Here is a 17,566-nt window from a genome sequence, read left to right as displayed (position 1 = left end):
CAAATACTCAACCGATTTCCTAAAAAGTTTGCATTTGTGTGCCTTGAGAGTAAGACCATACCTTTTTAGTCTACTACACACTTCATCTAAGTGTGAAGCGTGTTCCACCTCATCTTTTGAAAATATCAAGATGCCATCTTGAAAGCACTTAACAAACATATCAAGAAACGATAGGTCAACAATATGAAGCTTTGGCCCACAAAATCGACACCGTGGCCATTGATGTGAACTTGATTCGGGCCGACCTATCTAAAACCAATGGGAATGTGAAGTCATTGGATCTCAAGTCATCCAGCCTCACGGCAGACGTCTCGGAGATACAGACGGAGATTGGCAATCTCCTTAGGGTGAACGATTTCATGACCCGGCGCTTGGAGGACTTTGAGAACAGGGCACGTCGCTGTAATGTGCGTGTGGTTGGCGTTCCGGAGTGATTTTCTAAACATTGCCTCTATTCCAAGTGGTGCACTTGAACCATTGTTTGGATTATAGGGTGAACGACATTAGACACAGAAACTGCAGGGACAGACATTGCGAGTGGGCAGGAGAGAAAACTCCAACTATGTTGTATTGCCGGGTCTGGTGGCTTCGTGGAGTAATGCGTCCACCGTAGGGGCCTGTGTTTGACGTCATGGTCACAGGTTCAAATCCCGGGATTGTCTACTCAGCCTTTCATCCTTCTGAGGTTGATAAAATGAGTACCATTGAGTTGGGTAACAATAAACATCTTTTTGTAACTTGGTACGCCCCTCCCCTCTCCCTGCTCCCCCCCTTTCCCCCTGTTGGTTTCACCTACCTTAGAATGTTGGGGTGAAGCTCGCCTTGGAATGTTGGTGAGCTCACTCTAGTGGTTGGCACTGAAGGATCCGGTTCGTAATAAACTCCTTCTCACCTCATAGCGTGTGGAGTCTCTTCTTAACAAATTGCGACGAGGATGGGATCCGAACCCACGCGTGCAAAGCACAATGGATTAGCAATCTGTTTTTCATTGCCAAGACACCCTTTTGACTAAATGTGCCCTTGCTATAGATACACGTTATGTTATATTATGTTATACACCTGGGTGCTAACTGGAGGTTGCTGCGTGCATCTTGTCCCTCTGACCTCGGGATCAAGTGCTGAGCTGAGCTGCCGCTGCCGCTGCCTCTCGCCGCACCCGCTCCGCGGGTGCCGCTTCGCGGCTCCAAACGAGGGAGTGCTGCCTGTGAGGCGGTAGCCAGTGGGAGGTCCAGGACAATTCCAACGGCGCTGCAGCAGGGACTCGGAAGTCCAGGAGTCCCTGCTTCCTCAGGTGCGCGAGGACGCGCCCACAAACAGACACGCCCCCCGCCTGGCCAGAGTGTAAAGGCGCGTGTTTCTTTCTCCGTTTGGGACACACCTGGGTGCTAACTGGAGGTTGCTGCGTGCATCTTGTCCCTCTGACCTCGGGATCGAGTGCTGAGCTGAGCTGCCGCTGCCGCTGCCTCTCGCCGCACCCGCTCCGCGGCTCCAAACGAGGGAGTGCTGCCTGTGAGGCGGTAGCCAGTGGGAGGTCCAGGACAATTCCAACGGCGCTGCAGCAGGGACTCGGAATTCCAGGAGTCCCTGCTTCCTCAGGTGCGCGAGGACGCGCCCACAAACAGACACGCCCCCCGCCTGCAACGCTCCTACTTCACGTGCTGCTCGACGCTCAGCGGGACGCGAGCGGGACGCCGAGCGAAGCAAAAGCAAAGCAAGGGCAGTCTGTGGCAGTCAGTGGCTGTCAGAGGCTGGGCTGGGCCACGTCCCTTTCCACCAGCAGTGAGTACAACCATGTCAACCCGTTCTGGAAAATTGCTTAGGAGTGAGGGTGAAATGGGAGTTGTTGGCGGGAGCCCTGTGATTGGAACTATGGACCGTTTTATCACCAGGGTGGCGGCTGTAATAGATAAGGAGATTGCTATGTCAGAGCGCCGCCTATCTGAGGTCTACCTCCCTTCCAGACGCTCATCCTTGGGGGCCGCTGCACAGGCCCTGACACCGGCTTGTGAGAGGGCCCAATTTGTCCCCCCTGTTGATGTCCCGGGCTGCTCCATAGACCCCCCCCAGCTGCTAGATATAGGGCAAAATATAGACAGGTTGGAGCATCTGTGTTGGACTTGGGCCTTCTGGCAGGGTCACCCCTGAACTTTTTGCCTTGAAAGTATAGTGATTTCTGGCCTTTGCGCACTTTAGCACTGTGGCGCAGTGTAAAGTGCGTGCTCTCCCTGAGTGCATGTGTGAGATTGGCCTGCCCTCCCATAGGAATGCATGGGGAATGTCTGTGTCCCTGGTAGTTCCTGATGCGTGAGGGGTGCATGGTCAAGTTTGGTATGTGTGAACTCGTGGGAGTGAAGTAAAGTCCACATTTGTAAAGCACACAATCACCCGTAAGGGTCTCTAGGCGCTGGGGGCCGTCGGGAAGATTAAGCAAGCTATTGCCCAGAGTCACATGGTGCTGGGCTAACCTGCCGCCGGAGCCGGGGATCGAACCGTGGTCCCCAGATTCCAGCGTCAGTCGCCCTGGCCGCGGCGCCACACCTCTCCCACAGTGAATGCTGTGCAACGGTATGTGTGGCTTGTATGTGTCTAGTGGGGAAGGGCCACTTCTAGACATTGATGTATGTGTGCAGTGAGGGTGCTGGAGCGTGATTGGCTGGAGCTGGCTGGCATGCCAGGCTCCAGGAAGTCTGGATGGGTCTGCTCGGTGGTGAGTGTGAGATTAGCATGAGTGATGTGTGGGAGGAGTGTACCTGTGTCCTGGATGGGCTGGGTTTTCCCCACACAATGCTGGCTCCGCCCCCCTGTGGTGTGACTGATGACCCAAGCCCTGCCAGTGAATAGAATGGGTGGTTGGGCCATCAAGAGTGCTCCAGAACCAGCTGCGACTGGTTCCGCCCCCACCCTGCCCTTAGACAAAGGGAAAAGGTGTATAAAAGAGGGGCTGTGACCCCATGAAAATGTTCTTGTTTCTGACTTGGATCTACCAGGGGCATGCTGCTGCTTGGGCCCAGGGGAAGGCTTGCCCCCCCCTTCCCCTGGGTCCTGCCCAGCCCCTGGCTTGCTGATGGACCCCACAAGGACTTGCTGGAACTCTGTCCTGCTGAGGGCACCTGGGAGCGCTTTGGATTTCCCCTGTAGCGCTTGGGAGCGCTTTGTTGCCCCTCTAGCGCTGGGAGCGCTGTATTTGCCGTGGTAGCGCTTGGGAGCGCTTTTTGCACAGCCGGTGCCCACCCGGCATTTGCCCGTCTGATTTGCTGATTTCGAAGCCCCTGGCGAGTGCCCACCTCGCCAGGGACCGTGCCGCTATTGTCATGGCCATAGCGAGAGCCCACCTCGCCTTATATTTAAAATAGAAGGTTCACCGCCGCAGCCCGGAGTGTTTTGAAAACATTGCCGGGCCGCTGCCAAGTGCGACCCGGAAGTGCCCGCCTCCCTGCTCGGGGCCGCGCTCTCATTGGCGGACACCCGAGGCAGGAAGCCAGGCAAGCTGCAGCGTGACGGGGCCAGGCGGAGAAGCAGGAAGCAGCCTGCACGTCCTGCCGAGGCTCCCGAGTGACAGGAGAGCCCCGGACCTCTGCCAGCCGCCGGTGAAAAAGATGCTGCTGTCCGGAGGAGCCCCCACCAGAGGAAAGAGACCGGTGAGTGGGGCTCTGATCGAGGCGGTTAGGGGTGTGTGTCGGGCACGCTTTCGGTGTCGCCCCCGTGACCTGGGCCCTGTCCTCCCTTTCTGCTGCCCCAGCAGGGCAGCGCTTGGTGTTCAGAGTCCCCCGAGAGGGACTCCAACGGAGTTAGAACACTTTGGGCGGCCCCGGTTGGCAGAGGGCCGCCCCGACTACCTGGGGCATTACTTGCTTCAAGAGCCCCGAGAGGCTCCGGGGGTAGTGTTGATCCTGAGCCCACGGAGGCTCCAACGAAGGGGCATTCTTTGTTGCAAAGAGCCCACGAAGGGCCCAAGGGGCATATCTCTATTTAGAGCCCTGAGAGGCTCTGGGCGCCCATTGTTCTCGAGTCCCCCAGAGGGGGGACTCCCACCAAAAAGGGGCCACAGTTGTATTCAGAGCCCAGTGAGGCTCTTGAGAGACAGTCAGTTGGGCAGAGCCTGCGAGGCTCCAGCGTTGGCCCATTTTTGATGTTGCACCAGTTGCCCAGCACTTTGTGGGCAACTGCCACGTTTAGGCCCTGACCTTGGGACACAGGGACCGCCACAGGTGGTGGCTAATGTGGATTTTGCGCTATTGTGTCTCCTTTTCTTACACCTCTGAATGGGTAGTTTATTCATCATGTGTTCTCTTGTGCTGCACCTCTGAATGTGTTTTTATGCGTCATGTGCTTTGCTTTTACACCGCTGAATGTAGGTTCTGCATCATGTGTTTCCTTCCCCTGCACCTCTGAATGTGTTTTTATGCGTCATGTGCCTTTACACCTCTGAATGAATGTCATGCATTGCATCATGTGTTTTCCTCTTACACCCCTACAGGTATTGTGATACATAGGTGGTTGTTTTCTCCCTAGTGTAGGTGGTGCTAGTGAGATCCTGGTTACCAGTGATTACTGGTTGTGTGCTATTTTGTGCTAAAGTAATTTTACTTTCTGAAAGTGCTACTTCTGATTCCTGACAGTGGTCCAGGTGGCCCTGTCTTGTACATATCCCCTGTAAATTCTGCCCGTGCCTCTGGCACATTGTAAAGTGTGTGTTTTATCTAATGTGTTTTGGTGTAATACAAAGGCTATTTTTTATATAACCTTGTGTGGAGTTTCCTTTGTGGTGGGCCTTTGGTTGTTGTTGCTGGGGTGCGTGCGCAAATACTTAGCCTACATCGCCTCCAAGTTTAGCCTTGCTGCTCGCGCCACGTTACCTAGAGGGTGAGTAGGGGTTATCTTGGCGTGTAACTCCCTTGCCCTGACTTGGGTGTGGTGGTCTCTGACTGACTTTGGCGAAAGCCCTGGCCAGCCAGGGATCCCATTTCCAACATTGGCGGCAAGCGGTGGGATAAGGATTTGTGTTTGCGTTGTACCTTAGTAGCAGCTGGCTGCACCACAAAACTCTGCATTTTAGATAAAAACATTGTGGGGATTATTGTTTTAAGTTTGCTGAAAATGTCATTTCTGTGGAAATGTGTTTCTTGTGCACTTTGAGTTAGGTGTCCCTAGCTCGGGAGGGTAGATCATCCCCCTATGTGCAGTGTGTTTTCTGGATTCACCAGAAGGGTGGGATCCAGTGGTGGCAGCATAAGTGTGTCCAGTGCATGTGTCCCCCGTCCCTGCCCTGGAGTAAGGGTACCTGTGTCACGTGTGGTCAGGTTGAGAAGTCAGGGGTGGTAGAAACTGCCTTACCAGTCTGGGGAGGGGTGTGTGTGGATGAATGGTGTGTGGCACTGGATGTGTTTGTGAGTTCTCTGGATGGGGAGCTTGCTGAATGCTAGTTTTGTTCAGATACCTAAGTCCTGTGTGTTGAACGTTTCCCAAGAACGTCTGCAGATAGTGGAGCCTGCTTTTTGATTTCTGTGGTCTGTTGAGAGACAGAATTTTGGAGTTGGTAATGTTCTGGGAGGAGAGAGGCATAGGGGATGGAGTGATTCCAAAAGGAGTGTCTGAGGTGTCTTCCAGCCCTGCGTGGTGGAAGAGGTTCAGTGTAGCCCAGCTAGGTCTCGGTGTAGGGGCTCACGTCCTGTCTCAAGAGGAGAAGGAGTGGGTGGGACTGCATGTCTCCAGGTGCCCGAAACCCAGTGTCAGGGCCTGGAATGTTTCTAGAGGGAACATCAGGTCGGGGGCCTAGGCTGTACCAATAGGTCATTTGAGGAGGATCTTCCAGAGTGTCTGGAGAACGTGGAACCTCTGTAACCAGGGTTCCAGTAGTTCTGGTGTCTGGCAGTACCGCTCCAGTTGGGAGGGTGCAGAAGTCCAGATGGAGGGGTGCGAGGGGGATAGGTTCCCCAGTGGAAGAGCCAGTGGGTCAGGGGCCAACCAGAAGGGTTGTGTCGCCAGGGAGTGACCATGGTGATGCCACTTCTGTCCTGAGTGTCAGGCAGACTTGTACACGACACATTAGTTGTGTCACCCTCAAGGAAGTCCTGGTGCGCCAGGCATCTGACCAAAGGGTACGTCCCTCGGTTGGGGAGCCAGTAGCCGGTGTTTCCGGATCTGGACGTAAGGGCAACTGTATGTAGTGTCCTGAAGTTACAAGAGGGAACTCCTGCCTGATGAGAAGGAACCGGGTAAGCTGTATGGGGTATTGACCTGCAGTGGTTGCCTTGCTGCTGAAGGAGGAGAGAAAGTCTTAGATTTTTGTTTCCAACTTGTAGAAGTCCTGGTGCGCCAGGCATCTAACCAAAGGGTAGCGTCCCTAGGTTGGGGAGCCAGGGTCAGGTGTTGCCTGTCCTGGACGGCAGGGCGACTGTAGCCAGTGTCCTGGCCGGTTTGTCTTCTAGGGGTACCCCTGTGAACACAGGTGGGGCTCATCTTTAGTGAAGAGACCCTGTGTTACCCAGAAGGGGTGGTACAGGCCTAGCAGGGATCTTTAGGGTTCTTGGCTGAAAGTTGTGGTACTACCCTGAGAGCAGGCGGGGCCTACCTTAAGTGGAGGGACCCTGTTCTACAGTGGGAGGGTACAGAACTCTGGAAGGGGGTCAGAGGGAGTCTGACCCCTGTGCATCCGGTGAATGTGGATCCCAGGTGGGAGAGTTGTGTTCTGGAGGGTGCTTCAGAAGTAGAGGTAGGGTGGGGCAATCTTGCCCGTGACCTCTGGTCAGCCTGAGGGTGCGGACCCTAGGTGAAAGGATCAGTGGTAGTTTGGAACTACACTGAGAAAGGGAGTGGAGAATGGCTATTGTAGGCCAGGGGTTACTACCCCCCACTCTGTGGAGGGGCATGGACCAGTGGTATGTGGGTGGCCTAGGGCCTGGTCCTAGCCGTGGACAGCTAAGGAGTACCAGTGGGGTAGCCTAGTTGGGCCTGTGTTTTTTTTAAGGATGTGCTTGTCTTATGGATCAACTTGGCGTAGAACCGGAGGGTGTCCCTGCAGTGCGGGCCCGCGTCCGTGTTCTATCGCCCCAAGCAGGGAAGTCCATCACCTGCGTTTTGGCTGGAAGGGGGTTGTGTTGGACTTGAGCCTTCTGGCAGGGTCACCCCTGAACTTTTTGCCTTGAAAGTATAGTGATTTCTGGCCTTTGCGCACTTTAGCACTGTGGCGCAGTGTAAAGTGCGTGCTCTCCCTGAGTGCATGTGTGAGATTGGCCTGCCCTCCCATAGGAATGCATGGGGAATGTCTGTGTCCCTGGTAGTTCCTGATGCGTGAGGGGTGCATGGTCAAGTTTGGTATGTGTGAACTCGTGGGAGTGAATGCTGCGCAACGGTATGTGTGGCTTGTATGTGTCTAGTGGGGAAAGGCCACTTCTAGACATTGATGTATGTGTGCAGTGAGGGTGCTGGAGCGTGATTGGCTGGAGCTGGCTGGCATGCCAGGCTCCAGGAAGTATGGATGGGTCTGCCCGGTGGTGAGTGTGAGATTAGCATGAGTGATGTGTGGGAGGAGTGTACCTGTGTCCTGGATGGGCTGGGTTTTCCCCACACAATGCTGGCTCCGCCCCCCTGTGGTGTGACTGATGACCCAAGCCCTGCCAGTGAATAGAATGGGTGGTTGGGCCATCAAGAGTGCTCCAGAACCAGATGCGACTGGTTCCGCCCCCACCCTGCCCTTAGACAAAGGGAAAAGGTGTATAAAAGAGGGGCTGTGACCCCATGAAAATGTTCTTGTTTCTGACTTGGATCTACCAGGGGCATGCTGCTGCTTGGGCCCAGGGGAAGGCTTGCCCCCCCTCCCCCCCTGGGTCCTGCCCAGCCCCTGGCTTGCTGATGGACCCCACAAGGACTTGCTGGAACTCTGTCCTGCTGAGGGCACCTGGGAGCGCTTTGGATTTCCCCTGTAGCGCTTGGGAGCGCTTTGTTGCCCCTCTAGCGCTGGGAGCGCTGTATTTGCCGTGGTAGCGCTTGGGAGCGCTTTTTGCACAGCCGGTGCCCACCCGGCATTTGCCCGTCTGATTTGCTGATTTCGAAGCCCCTGGCGAGTGCCCACCTCGCCAGGGACCGTGCCGCTATTGTCATGGCCATAGCGAGAGCCCACCTCGCCTTATATTTAAAATAGAAGGTTCACCGCCGCAGCCCGGAGTGTTTTGAAAACGTTGCCGGGCCGCTGCCAAGTGCGACCCGGAAGTGCCCGCCTCCCTGCTCGGGGCCGCGCTGTCATTGGCGGACACCCGAGGCAGGAAGCCAGGCAAGCTGCATCGTGACGGGGCCAGGCGGAGAAGCAGGAAGCAGCCTGCACGTCCTGCCGAGGCTCCCGAGTGACAGGAGAGCCCCGGACCTCTGCCAGCCGCCGGTGAAAAAGATGCTGCTGTCCGGAGGAGCCCCCACCAGAGGAAAGAGACCGGTGAGTGGGGCTCTGATCGAGGCGGTTAGGGGTGTGTGTCGGGCACGCTTTCGGTGTCGCCCCCGTGACCTGGGCCCTGTCCTCCCTTTCTGCTGCCCCAGCAGGGCAGCGCTTGGTGTTCAGAGTCCCCCGAGAGGGACTCCAACGGAGTTAGAACACTTTGGGCGGCCCCGGTTGGCAGAGGGCCGCCCCGACTACCTGGGGCATTACTTGCTTCAAGAGCCCCGAGAGGCTCCGGGGGTAGTGTTGATCCTGAGCCCACGGAGGCTCCAACGAAGGGGCATTCTTTGTTGCAAAGAGCCCACGAAGGGCCCAAGGGGCATATCTCTATTTAGAGCCCTGAGAGGCTCTGGGCGCCCATTGTTCTCGAGTCCCCCAGAGGGGGGACTCCCACCAAAAAGGGGCCACAGTTGTATTCAGAGCCCAGTGAGGCTCTTGAGAGACAGTCAGTTGGGCAGAGCCTGCGAGGCTCCAGTGTTGGCCCATTTTAGATGTTGCACCAGTTGCCCAGCACTTTGTGGGCAACTGCCACGTTTAGGCCCTGACCTTGGGACACAGGGACCGCCACAGGTGGTGGCTAATGTGGATTTTGCGCTATTGTGTCTCCTTTTCTTACACCTCTGAATGGGTAGTTTATTCATCATGTGTTCTCTTGTGCTGCACCTCTGAATGTGTTTTTATGCGTCATGTGCTTTGCTTTTACACCGCTGAATGTAGGTTCTGCATCATGTGTTTCCTTCCCCTGCACCTCTGAATGTGTTTTTATGCGTCATGTGCTTTGCTTTTACACCGCTGAATGTAGGTTCTGCATCATGTGTTTCCTTCCCCTGCACCTCTGAATGTGTTTTTATGCGTCATGTGCTTTGCTTTTACACCGCTGAATGTAGGTTCTGCATCATGTGTTTCCTTCCCCTGCACCTCTGAATGTGTTTTTATGCGTCATGTGCCTTTACACCTCTGAATGAATGTCATGCATTGCATCATGTGTTTTCCTCTTACACCCCTACAGGTATTGTGATACATAGGTGGTTGTTTTCTCCCTAGTGCAGGTGGTGCTAGTGAGATCCTGGTTACCAGTGATTACTGGTTGTGTGCTATTTTGTGCTAAAGTAATTTTACTTTCTGAAAGTGCTACTTCTGATTCCTGACAGTGGTCCAGGTGGCCCTGTCTTGTACATATCCCCTGTAAATTCTGCCCGTGCCTCTGGCACATTGTAAAGTGTGTGTTTTATCTAATGTGTTTTGGTGTAATACAAAGGCTATTTTTTATATAACCTTGTGTGGAGTTTCCTTTGTGGTGGGCCTTTGGTTGTTGTTGCTGGGGTGCGTGCGCAAATACTTAGCCTACATCGCCTCCAAGTTTAGCCTTGCTGCTCGCGCCACGTTACCTAGAGGGTGAGTAGGGGTTATCTTGGCGTGTAACTCCCTTGCCCTGACTTGGGTGTGGTGGTCTCTGACTGACTTTGGCGAAAGCCCTGGCCAGCCAGGGATCCCATTTCCAACAATCTGGCTGCGCTTCTTCCTAGTGGCATTGAAGAAGTGGGTGGCTCCAGTATATCTACTCCACCAGTATCACCTATGCCTCTAAATAAAGTCATAACACAGTCATTACTGCTAATACCGCCAACCCCCACTATAGTAATTCCAGATGGGGTGCCTTCTGTATCTGAAACTGATGCAAGTAGGCAGAATAAGAGGGCTAAAAGCAAAAAGGCAGGTTACCTTAAAAAGGGTAGGTTGGTGAGACAGGCCGCGCTCTATCAAAGAATAAGAAAACCCTTTTGCCCAGGTGGGAAACACGCAAAGGGCCTGTTCCCAGAGGATAAAGTCGAGGTAGTGGGGGATGCTGTGGTCTCTCCCAAGGGATCGCCTACTAGTGATAGTACTGATAATGTCCCCAAGCTTATCGACCCTGTGACTATTGAAATTATTTTGGAGAGGGTAAATAGTCTCTTGATGCCCCTACTTACTCAGGTTAAGGGCCTGGGGGCTAGAATAGATAAACTTGAGCAATCAACCCTCGACGGGTTTTACTCACTTAAAACTACATTTAAACAGTTAAAAAGAGTGAGCGATAACCAGGACATGGGACTAAAGGGGAGTGCGCCCCTAGTAGTTTCCTTACCACTACAGGTAGATCCCAACCACCCAAAAAGGTCAAATAGGGCTGAAACTAACAGAGTGCAAGCGCCAGCACCCAAAAATCCGTCCCCACCTAAAGCAGGGCCCCAATCCAAGGGAACACCAACACTTATAGAGGCTGCCAGAACTATGTCTAAGCCACTTCCACAAGTACAGCCCCAGGCAAGCAGAGGTAAAGCAAAAGCTATCCAAACATCTGGCTTACAAGATAATGCTCAGGGATTAGCGACAGGGAAGGTCACCAAAATTGCTCCCCAATCAATAGCCCCAGCTACTACCACAGTGGCCCCTCAAAATTTCACACGCCGGATCCCCCCTCGTAAATCTCCCGCCAGACTGCCAACCATTTGTTGCTGTTCTGGTAAACGTTCCCCCTTTAAAGGAAGGCCAGTCGGAGAACCACCAATCTCTTAAGAATAAGTGCATCCACTGGCTTAAGTCAAATAAGCCAATTCCTACTGGTGCGGATGGGATTATCCTAAGTGTCCGCAGAGTAGGGTGGGTAGGGCAGGGGAAAAAAACCCAGGAGGGGGACTGCATAATAATAAACTTTCAAGACCCCAGAGTAGTGAGCTCCATTTGTACTCCTATAAAAAACATGGATGTACCTGGGGTTAAAGTAGTGGACCTAACCTATTTCTACCCTAGGCAAATTGTTATCTTGCCACGGGAGAGTCCAAGCACCCCTGATTTTTGCCAAAACTGGGACACACGCTGGGCTGGGGGTCTTGGGGGTAGTGGGCTGAACCCTCTGTGGGTGCCAGGGTGCTGCTGACTGGAGGAGGGCGATCCCAGGGAACATACAGATGTAGTTGCAGTTAAAGAAATTGTGAACAGAATAGACCCATTGGTAGCATCACCCTCCCGAACTACCTCTCCCTCAACTGTAAGTGCTAGTGGGATGGTAGCCATTATGGACATTCCTCTAGATTGTTATTTGCAAGTCCCCTTGGTTAGGGCTACAAGCAGTAGTGTTCTTGCAACCAGTGACACACCAGCTGTGACGGACCTAGTTTTTAAGGTTTTCAGCTGGAATGTCGCAGGGATCGCAAGAAAGTTGGCTCTCCCTGATTGGAATGCCTGGGTTGATGAGCACTCCTTATGCATCTTCCAAGAGACCTGGAGCTTGGAGCCGGTACATAGGGTGGGATTCTCCTCCTACTCTGTACTTGCGCTAACCTCGGAAACAGGGAAGGGACGCCCCTCGGGTGGTCTACTCATATGGGTAGCAGCCTCCTTAGACTGCAGAATAGAGGAGCTACAGACAGGTTGTCCGGATATTCAAAATATCATTTTAAGAGACCAAAGGGGAAGAACAGTTCTAAATGTTTATAATGTTTACGCCAGAGGGACCAAGGGCGGGAGGAAGTCGCCTGTACTATCTCTCCTTGAGACCCTCCTGAATAAAACTCCACACAAGTCATGTACCCTGGTCGCGGGTGATATGAATTGTACGTTCGAGCCCTTGGGCTCCGATGTTGCCCTTGACCAGGACGAGGAGGACACTAGGATAGGGATCCCTGTATTAGAGATTCCACCCATTAGGAGATGGTCAGAAGTGGCGTTACAGCTATACTCCCTGAGCCTCGAACTAAATCTAAGGGCATTGAATGGAAGGACAATTTCGGACAGGGGGGGGGCCCACACTTACAATAGACCAGGACACTCCTCTAGAATAGACTACATCTTATTAGATGTATGTCTCTGGAACCATGTGAGGGATATGGTTGTGGTCCCGACGATTGAAAGTGACCATAATTCACTTTCCTTAACCATGGCCCAGTGGTGGTGCCCTGTAAAAAAGGGTCCTAGTAACCCCGTATTAGCTCCCCCCGACGAGTCTGTAGTCTCACTCTGTGGAAGACGCATAAAATGGGCTAATTTGGTCCTCTCCGAGGAAAGGGTTGGAGAAATCTCAACCCTCTTAAACCAAGCAGTGACAACTCTGGGGTCTCCCTTGGAAGGGGTGGGTAGGGTGAGTGGACTCTTTGCCTCTTTAGTAGAGGCCTTGACAAATGTGTTTACCATCCCTCCTAGTAAGTCAGGAAATAAGCAAAGTAAAAAGCAAGGTGATGGTTGCTATACTCAAACGTGTAGGGTACATAAAAAAAGGCTTGTTGAGGCAGTGAAGCATAAATCCCATAGCGGTATACTGGAAGCAAGGAAGGCCTACAATAGATCCCTTAAAACCGCCAGGATGGAGTGGGAAGAGAAATTCTGGGAAGACCTACTCCATGCTAGCAAAAGTAGGGACTCAAGGGCCTTTTGGAACCTTGTAGGTTCCCGGAACAGGCCCGAGGCAGCTATGAGACCCTGTAATATCCCCCAACAAAGCTGGGTAAAACACTTCGGGGCTTTATACCTCCCGGCAGATGGGGAACTAAATGTTAGGGTGATCTCCCCACTAGCATTCGAACCCCATACCTATGATCTCTTTACATCTTTAGAGATCGAAAAGGTAATTGGGTGGGTAGCCCCCGCAAGGCAGCTGGTCCAGATGGCCTTCCGGGGGATCTTATGCGGGCACATCCAGTGGAGTGGGGAAGGGTTATTGCAGCTCTCCTTAACGACATCATGATGGGAGGGTCAGTGCCAGATTCCTGGAAGGGGGCGGTAGTGGTCCCGATTTATAAAAAAGGATGTAGAGAAACCCCGGGGAACTACCGCCCTATAAGCCTGATAGACTCCACCCAAAAGATAGCAGGTAAAGCCATACTTGGTAGGATTTTGCACTGGGTGGAGGAAAATAAAATATTATCAGACTTCCAGGCTGGTTTTCGGGCAGGAATGGGGACAATAGAGCAGGTGTTCAGGTTGGCACTTCTGGGGTGGAAGGTGGTGGAGCTAGGCAAGGGCAGTCTATACCTGGCCTTTATAGACCTAAGGACTGCCTTTGACCTAGTCCCCCGGGAGGAGTTATGGAGGGGGCTTCATGAGCTGGGATTGCCTCCATACATCTTGTCTCTCCTCATTAGCCTCCACGCCCATACCTTTGCTCAGGTCCGCTGGGGTAGAAATGGAGAACTAACAGAGAAAATACCAGTGTCTAGGGGTGTGAGGCAGGGATGCGTTTTGGCGCCCACCCTTTGTTCACTATATGTGAATTGGGTGGTGGAACATCTCCAGCAAGAACCAGCCGACGCCCCCTGTCTCGGAGGAGTGCGGATCCCCACCCTGCTTTTTGCGGATGACACGCTCTTGATCTCCAAGACTCCGCAAGGCCTCCAGAAACTGCTAACCCGTTTCCAGGATTTCTGTGTTGCAAAGGGACTAGTAATCAACGTGGATAAAACTAAGTTCCTAGTCCTAAATCCTCCAAGGAAACTGGGTCGCCCGCCTATTCTTAACTCTGTTGCCTTGGAGAAAGTATCCGAATTTGACTACCTCGGAATTCGGATTACGGATAGCATGAACTGGTCACCTCACATTGCTAAGATGGTCCTCAACCACAAGAGAGTAGGAGGAGCCCTCCTGAGGGAATTCCGGGCATCACCTAGGAGGTCGCTTACCCCAGTAATTGACATCTACAAGGCTAAGGTAGTAACATCAGCCTTGTATGGGGCCGAATTGTGGGGGCACTGCTGCCTGGACGCCTTGGCAACAGTAGAGAGTAAGCTCCTAAAATCCATAATTGCCACCCCTCCGAGCACCCCAACAGTACCGGTGCTGTTGGATACAGGCTGTAAAAACATTAAAGACCAAGCCCGGCTTCGCCCTCTCCTTCTATGGACACGTATCTGGAGGGGTGAAGATTTAAAATCGTATGCTGATGGGTTGGCGGAGATAATGAGCTTGGGCGGTTGGGCAAAAATAAGATGGTTGAGTGACACTAAAAAACTTCAGGAGAAAATCGGACTGAGGGACTGTTGGTTATCAAGATCAGCCCCACCAAAAGAGGTGTTGAAGAGACTGTACTGGAACTGGGTTGCGGAACAGCTAGTTATAAACCCGGAACATTGCAAGTCCACTGCTGCCTTTTTAACAGTAAAAGATGTTGTAGTGTTTGAGCCCTATCTGGACCTAATTACTCTTCCATATGACCGAGCACTGTATTTTAAATTTAGAGTGGGCTCGCTACCACTTGGGGCTCTGGTATCAAAGTGGAAATCAGGTGCTCACACGTCCCCTTATTGTGCATGTTGTCCTAATAGGATAGAGTCCATTACGCATATCCTATTCGAATGCCCGGATTATGCAAAGCCCAGGAGCTTTTGGCTTAAACCCCTCTGCCGGAATATGGGCACACGTAGTTATTTAGTAGCACTGCGCATCTTAATGACGGACACTTCCCCCCCTATTGTATGTGGCATAGCCAAATTTTTAAAACAGTTCTGGTTGATAAGATGTAAGACTGTCAGTAGTGGTTTAATGCATTTTTAGCTAATTTATTCTTGGCACTACATGTCCTTTTACTTTTTTAATGTGCACCTAATATTTGCCTTTTTAAATGATGTTTTTTGTAGATTTGTAATTGGCTGTATTGTGTGTACGCTTATAAGATATCCTGCATATCAAATAAAAGCTTATCAATCATTATGTTATGTTTATGTTATCCCAATAAATCATTGCCAAAGGCAGACGGGTTGTGCAAAGGGTTTAAAAGGGCAGCGCCGGTCTCCAGGATGGTTGCACGAGCCGTGGGCACATCTCAGGTGTGGTGTCTGCACAGGTGCAGTTTCTGGGACGAGCTTTGCATCCACTTTGAATAACCACCTGTGTCCTTTGCTTCCTCATACAGGGTCACCTGAGTGCCTCTCCCCCTGGCACGGCTGCCACCCTGCTCTCCTGACGCTCCCCTGCTTCTGCGTTGGCGCCTGCACTGCGCCTGGAACCCAGGTTGATGCCTCACGCTTGGCGCTAGCAGCCTTTGCTAAAAGTGGAAATCTAAGGTCGGGCTCTAAAGTGTGTGTTGTGGCTTCTCGGGCCCGGTGACGCCATCTTTACAAGTCATCCATCCTTGAGGTTTTTTTGGAGAAGGTTGAGGAAATTGAGAAAGTGTAAATATTTTTGAATCTGTGAAATGAAACTTCTAATAAAAGTGTGTTCTAAGTGTGGCCTTCTCTTTCATTCTGGGCACAGATCTAAGTTTCCATCGTAAACAGGGGGGGCAGCGCCTGTGGGCCTTCTGAGCAGAAACCCTCGGAGAGTGTGACAGAGGCGAAGTACTCTCCTGGCTTGGCGGACCACCAGAGACCCTGCAGACCTCTGCTTGAATCCCAACTCTTGCTGGAAATTATGTGATCTGAGTCACTTGAGCTCTCTCACCTAAAATGAATATCTGTCAGATGTAATACTAATACATTGTGAGTATGTGCAGGGCGTAAACGCCTACCTCTGGTGTTACCCAGCTTGCCGCATGTTATACAAATACACATGCATAGGTAGTGAAAGTTACTCTGACTCGCATTGCATATGACGTCAGTAGCCCAGCTCAATCACACTGATGACATCACCCTCTGAAGGCTGAGTCCGCCCCGTCCGGATTCTCACCTGTAACATCCAGGTGTTGCAGATGTGTGTCCGGTGATGGACAGCACAGGCCCATCTGCCCTGGGAGGGCAGTAAACACACTGATGACATCACCCTCCCAATCCGGCTTCAGGAAAAACCACAGCACAGAAACCGCCCTCCTCGCCGCAACAGATGACATCCGCTCCCTCCTCGACAGAGGCGAGACCATGGCCCTCATCCTCCTGGACCTCTCCGCAGCCTTCGACACAGTCTCTCACTGCCCTCTAGCCCGCGGACTCCACGACGCAGGGATCCGGGACAAAGCTCTCGACTGGATCCGATCATTCCTCTCCAGCAGAACACAGCGGGTCAGACTCCCACCCTCCCTCTCAGATCCCACACCGACCACCTGCGGAGTTCCGCAAGGATCCTCCATCATCCCCACCCTGTTCAACGTCTACATGGGCCCGCTCGCCCCGTCATCAAATCCTACAGACTTAACATTGTTTCACAGGCAGACGACACCCAATTCATCCTCTCCCCTATGCAATGAACCCAACACAACCAAAGACAACTTTCAAGAAGGAATGGAAGCCGTCGCCAGGTGGATGAAGAACAGCTGCCTTCAACTAGACACAGACAAAACCGAATTACTCATCAAAGGCCCACACCCTGACGCCTGGAATGACAGTTGATGGCTCCCCACTCTCGGGAATCCACCCACCCCCACGGACCATGCATGCAACCTCGGAAGATTCCTGGACTCCAAACTAAAAATGAACCGCCAAATCAACGCTGTCTCGTCCTCCTGTTTCCACACCCTCCGACTCCTATGAAAGACCTTCAAATGGATCCCCCTCGAACACAGAAAAACTGTCACCCACACCCTTGTCATCAGCAGACTCGACTACGGCAACGCACTCTATGCCAGAATCAACACAAACTCCAGAACATCCAGAATGCCTCCGCCAGACTAGTCCTCCACCTACTGCGCCTCTGCCACATCACCCAACACCTGCGGACATTACATTGGCTCCCCATCGAGAAGAAAATCACATTCAAGTTTCTCACCCACGCCCACAAAGCCCTCCACAACACCGGACCTGCATACTGGAACAACCGCCTCACATTCCATGCACCCCAAAGGACCCTCGGCTCAGCCCAGCTCTCCCTCGCAATGGTGCCTCGCATCAAGAAGACCAGAACAGGAGGACGTTCCTTGTCCTTCCTCGCGGCCAAAGCATGGAACACCCTCCCACTCCACCGCAGACAGACGCCTGCACTCTCCAAGTTCACAAAGGACCTCTAGACCTGGCTCTTCGGATCTCCGTGAACATCCGGGACCTGCGCCCCTTCCCAGCGCCTTGAGACCCGCTCGGGTGAGTAGCTGCACTTAACAAACCCATGATCGATTGATTGACCCCCTGAAGGCTGAGTCACCACTGTCAGGATTCTCAACTCTAACATTCAGGTGATGCAGATGTGTGTCCGTGATGGACAGCACAGGCACCTCTGCCTGGGAGGGCAGTAAACACACTGCAGAGCTCT

The 17,566-nt window shown here is 52.7% G+C and overlaps 1 protein-coding gene across 2 annotated transcripts in view; it reads left to right on the top strand.

Annotated features, from left to right (window-relative positions):
* TAPBP (TAP binding protein) overlaps nucleotides 1-15,621 on the top strand; it is a 195,080-nt gene extending 179,459 nt beyond the window's left edge. The window contains exon 9 of one of the 2 annotated variants that reach the window (XM_078641626.1): nucleotides 15,306-15,621. In XM_078641626.1, coding sequence (XP_078497752.1) covers nucleotides 15,306-15,499 — 194 coding nt within the window. In that variant the 3' untranslated portion in view covers nucleotides 15,500-15,621. The remainder of the gene's footprint in view (nucleotides 1-15,305) is intronic. The other variant, XM_078641627.1, reaches the window with a different exon arrangement.
* The last annotated feature ends 1,945 nt before the right edge of the window (nucleotides 15,622-17,566 follow it).

This window comes from Lissotriton helveticus, chromosome 5_1 (assembly GCF_964261635.1).
Source record: "Lissotriton helveticus chromosome 5_1, aLisHel1.1, whole genome shotgun sequence".
NCBI classification, from domain to species: domain Eukaryota; kingdom Metazoa; phylum Chordata; class Amphibia; order Caudata; family Salamandridae; genus Lissotriton; species Lissotriton helveticus.
The sequence above is the reverse complement of the archived record's forward strand: the minus strand, read 5'-3'. Positions and strand labels throughout refer to the sequence as shown.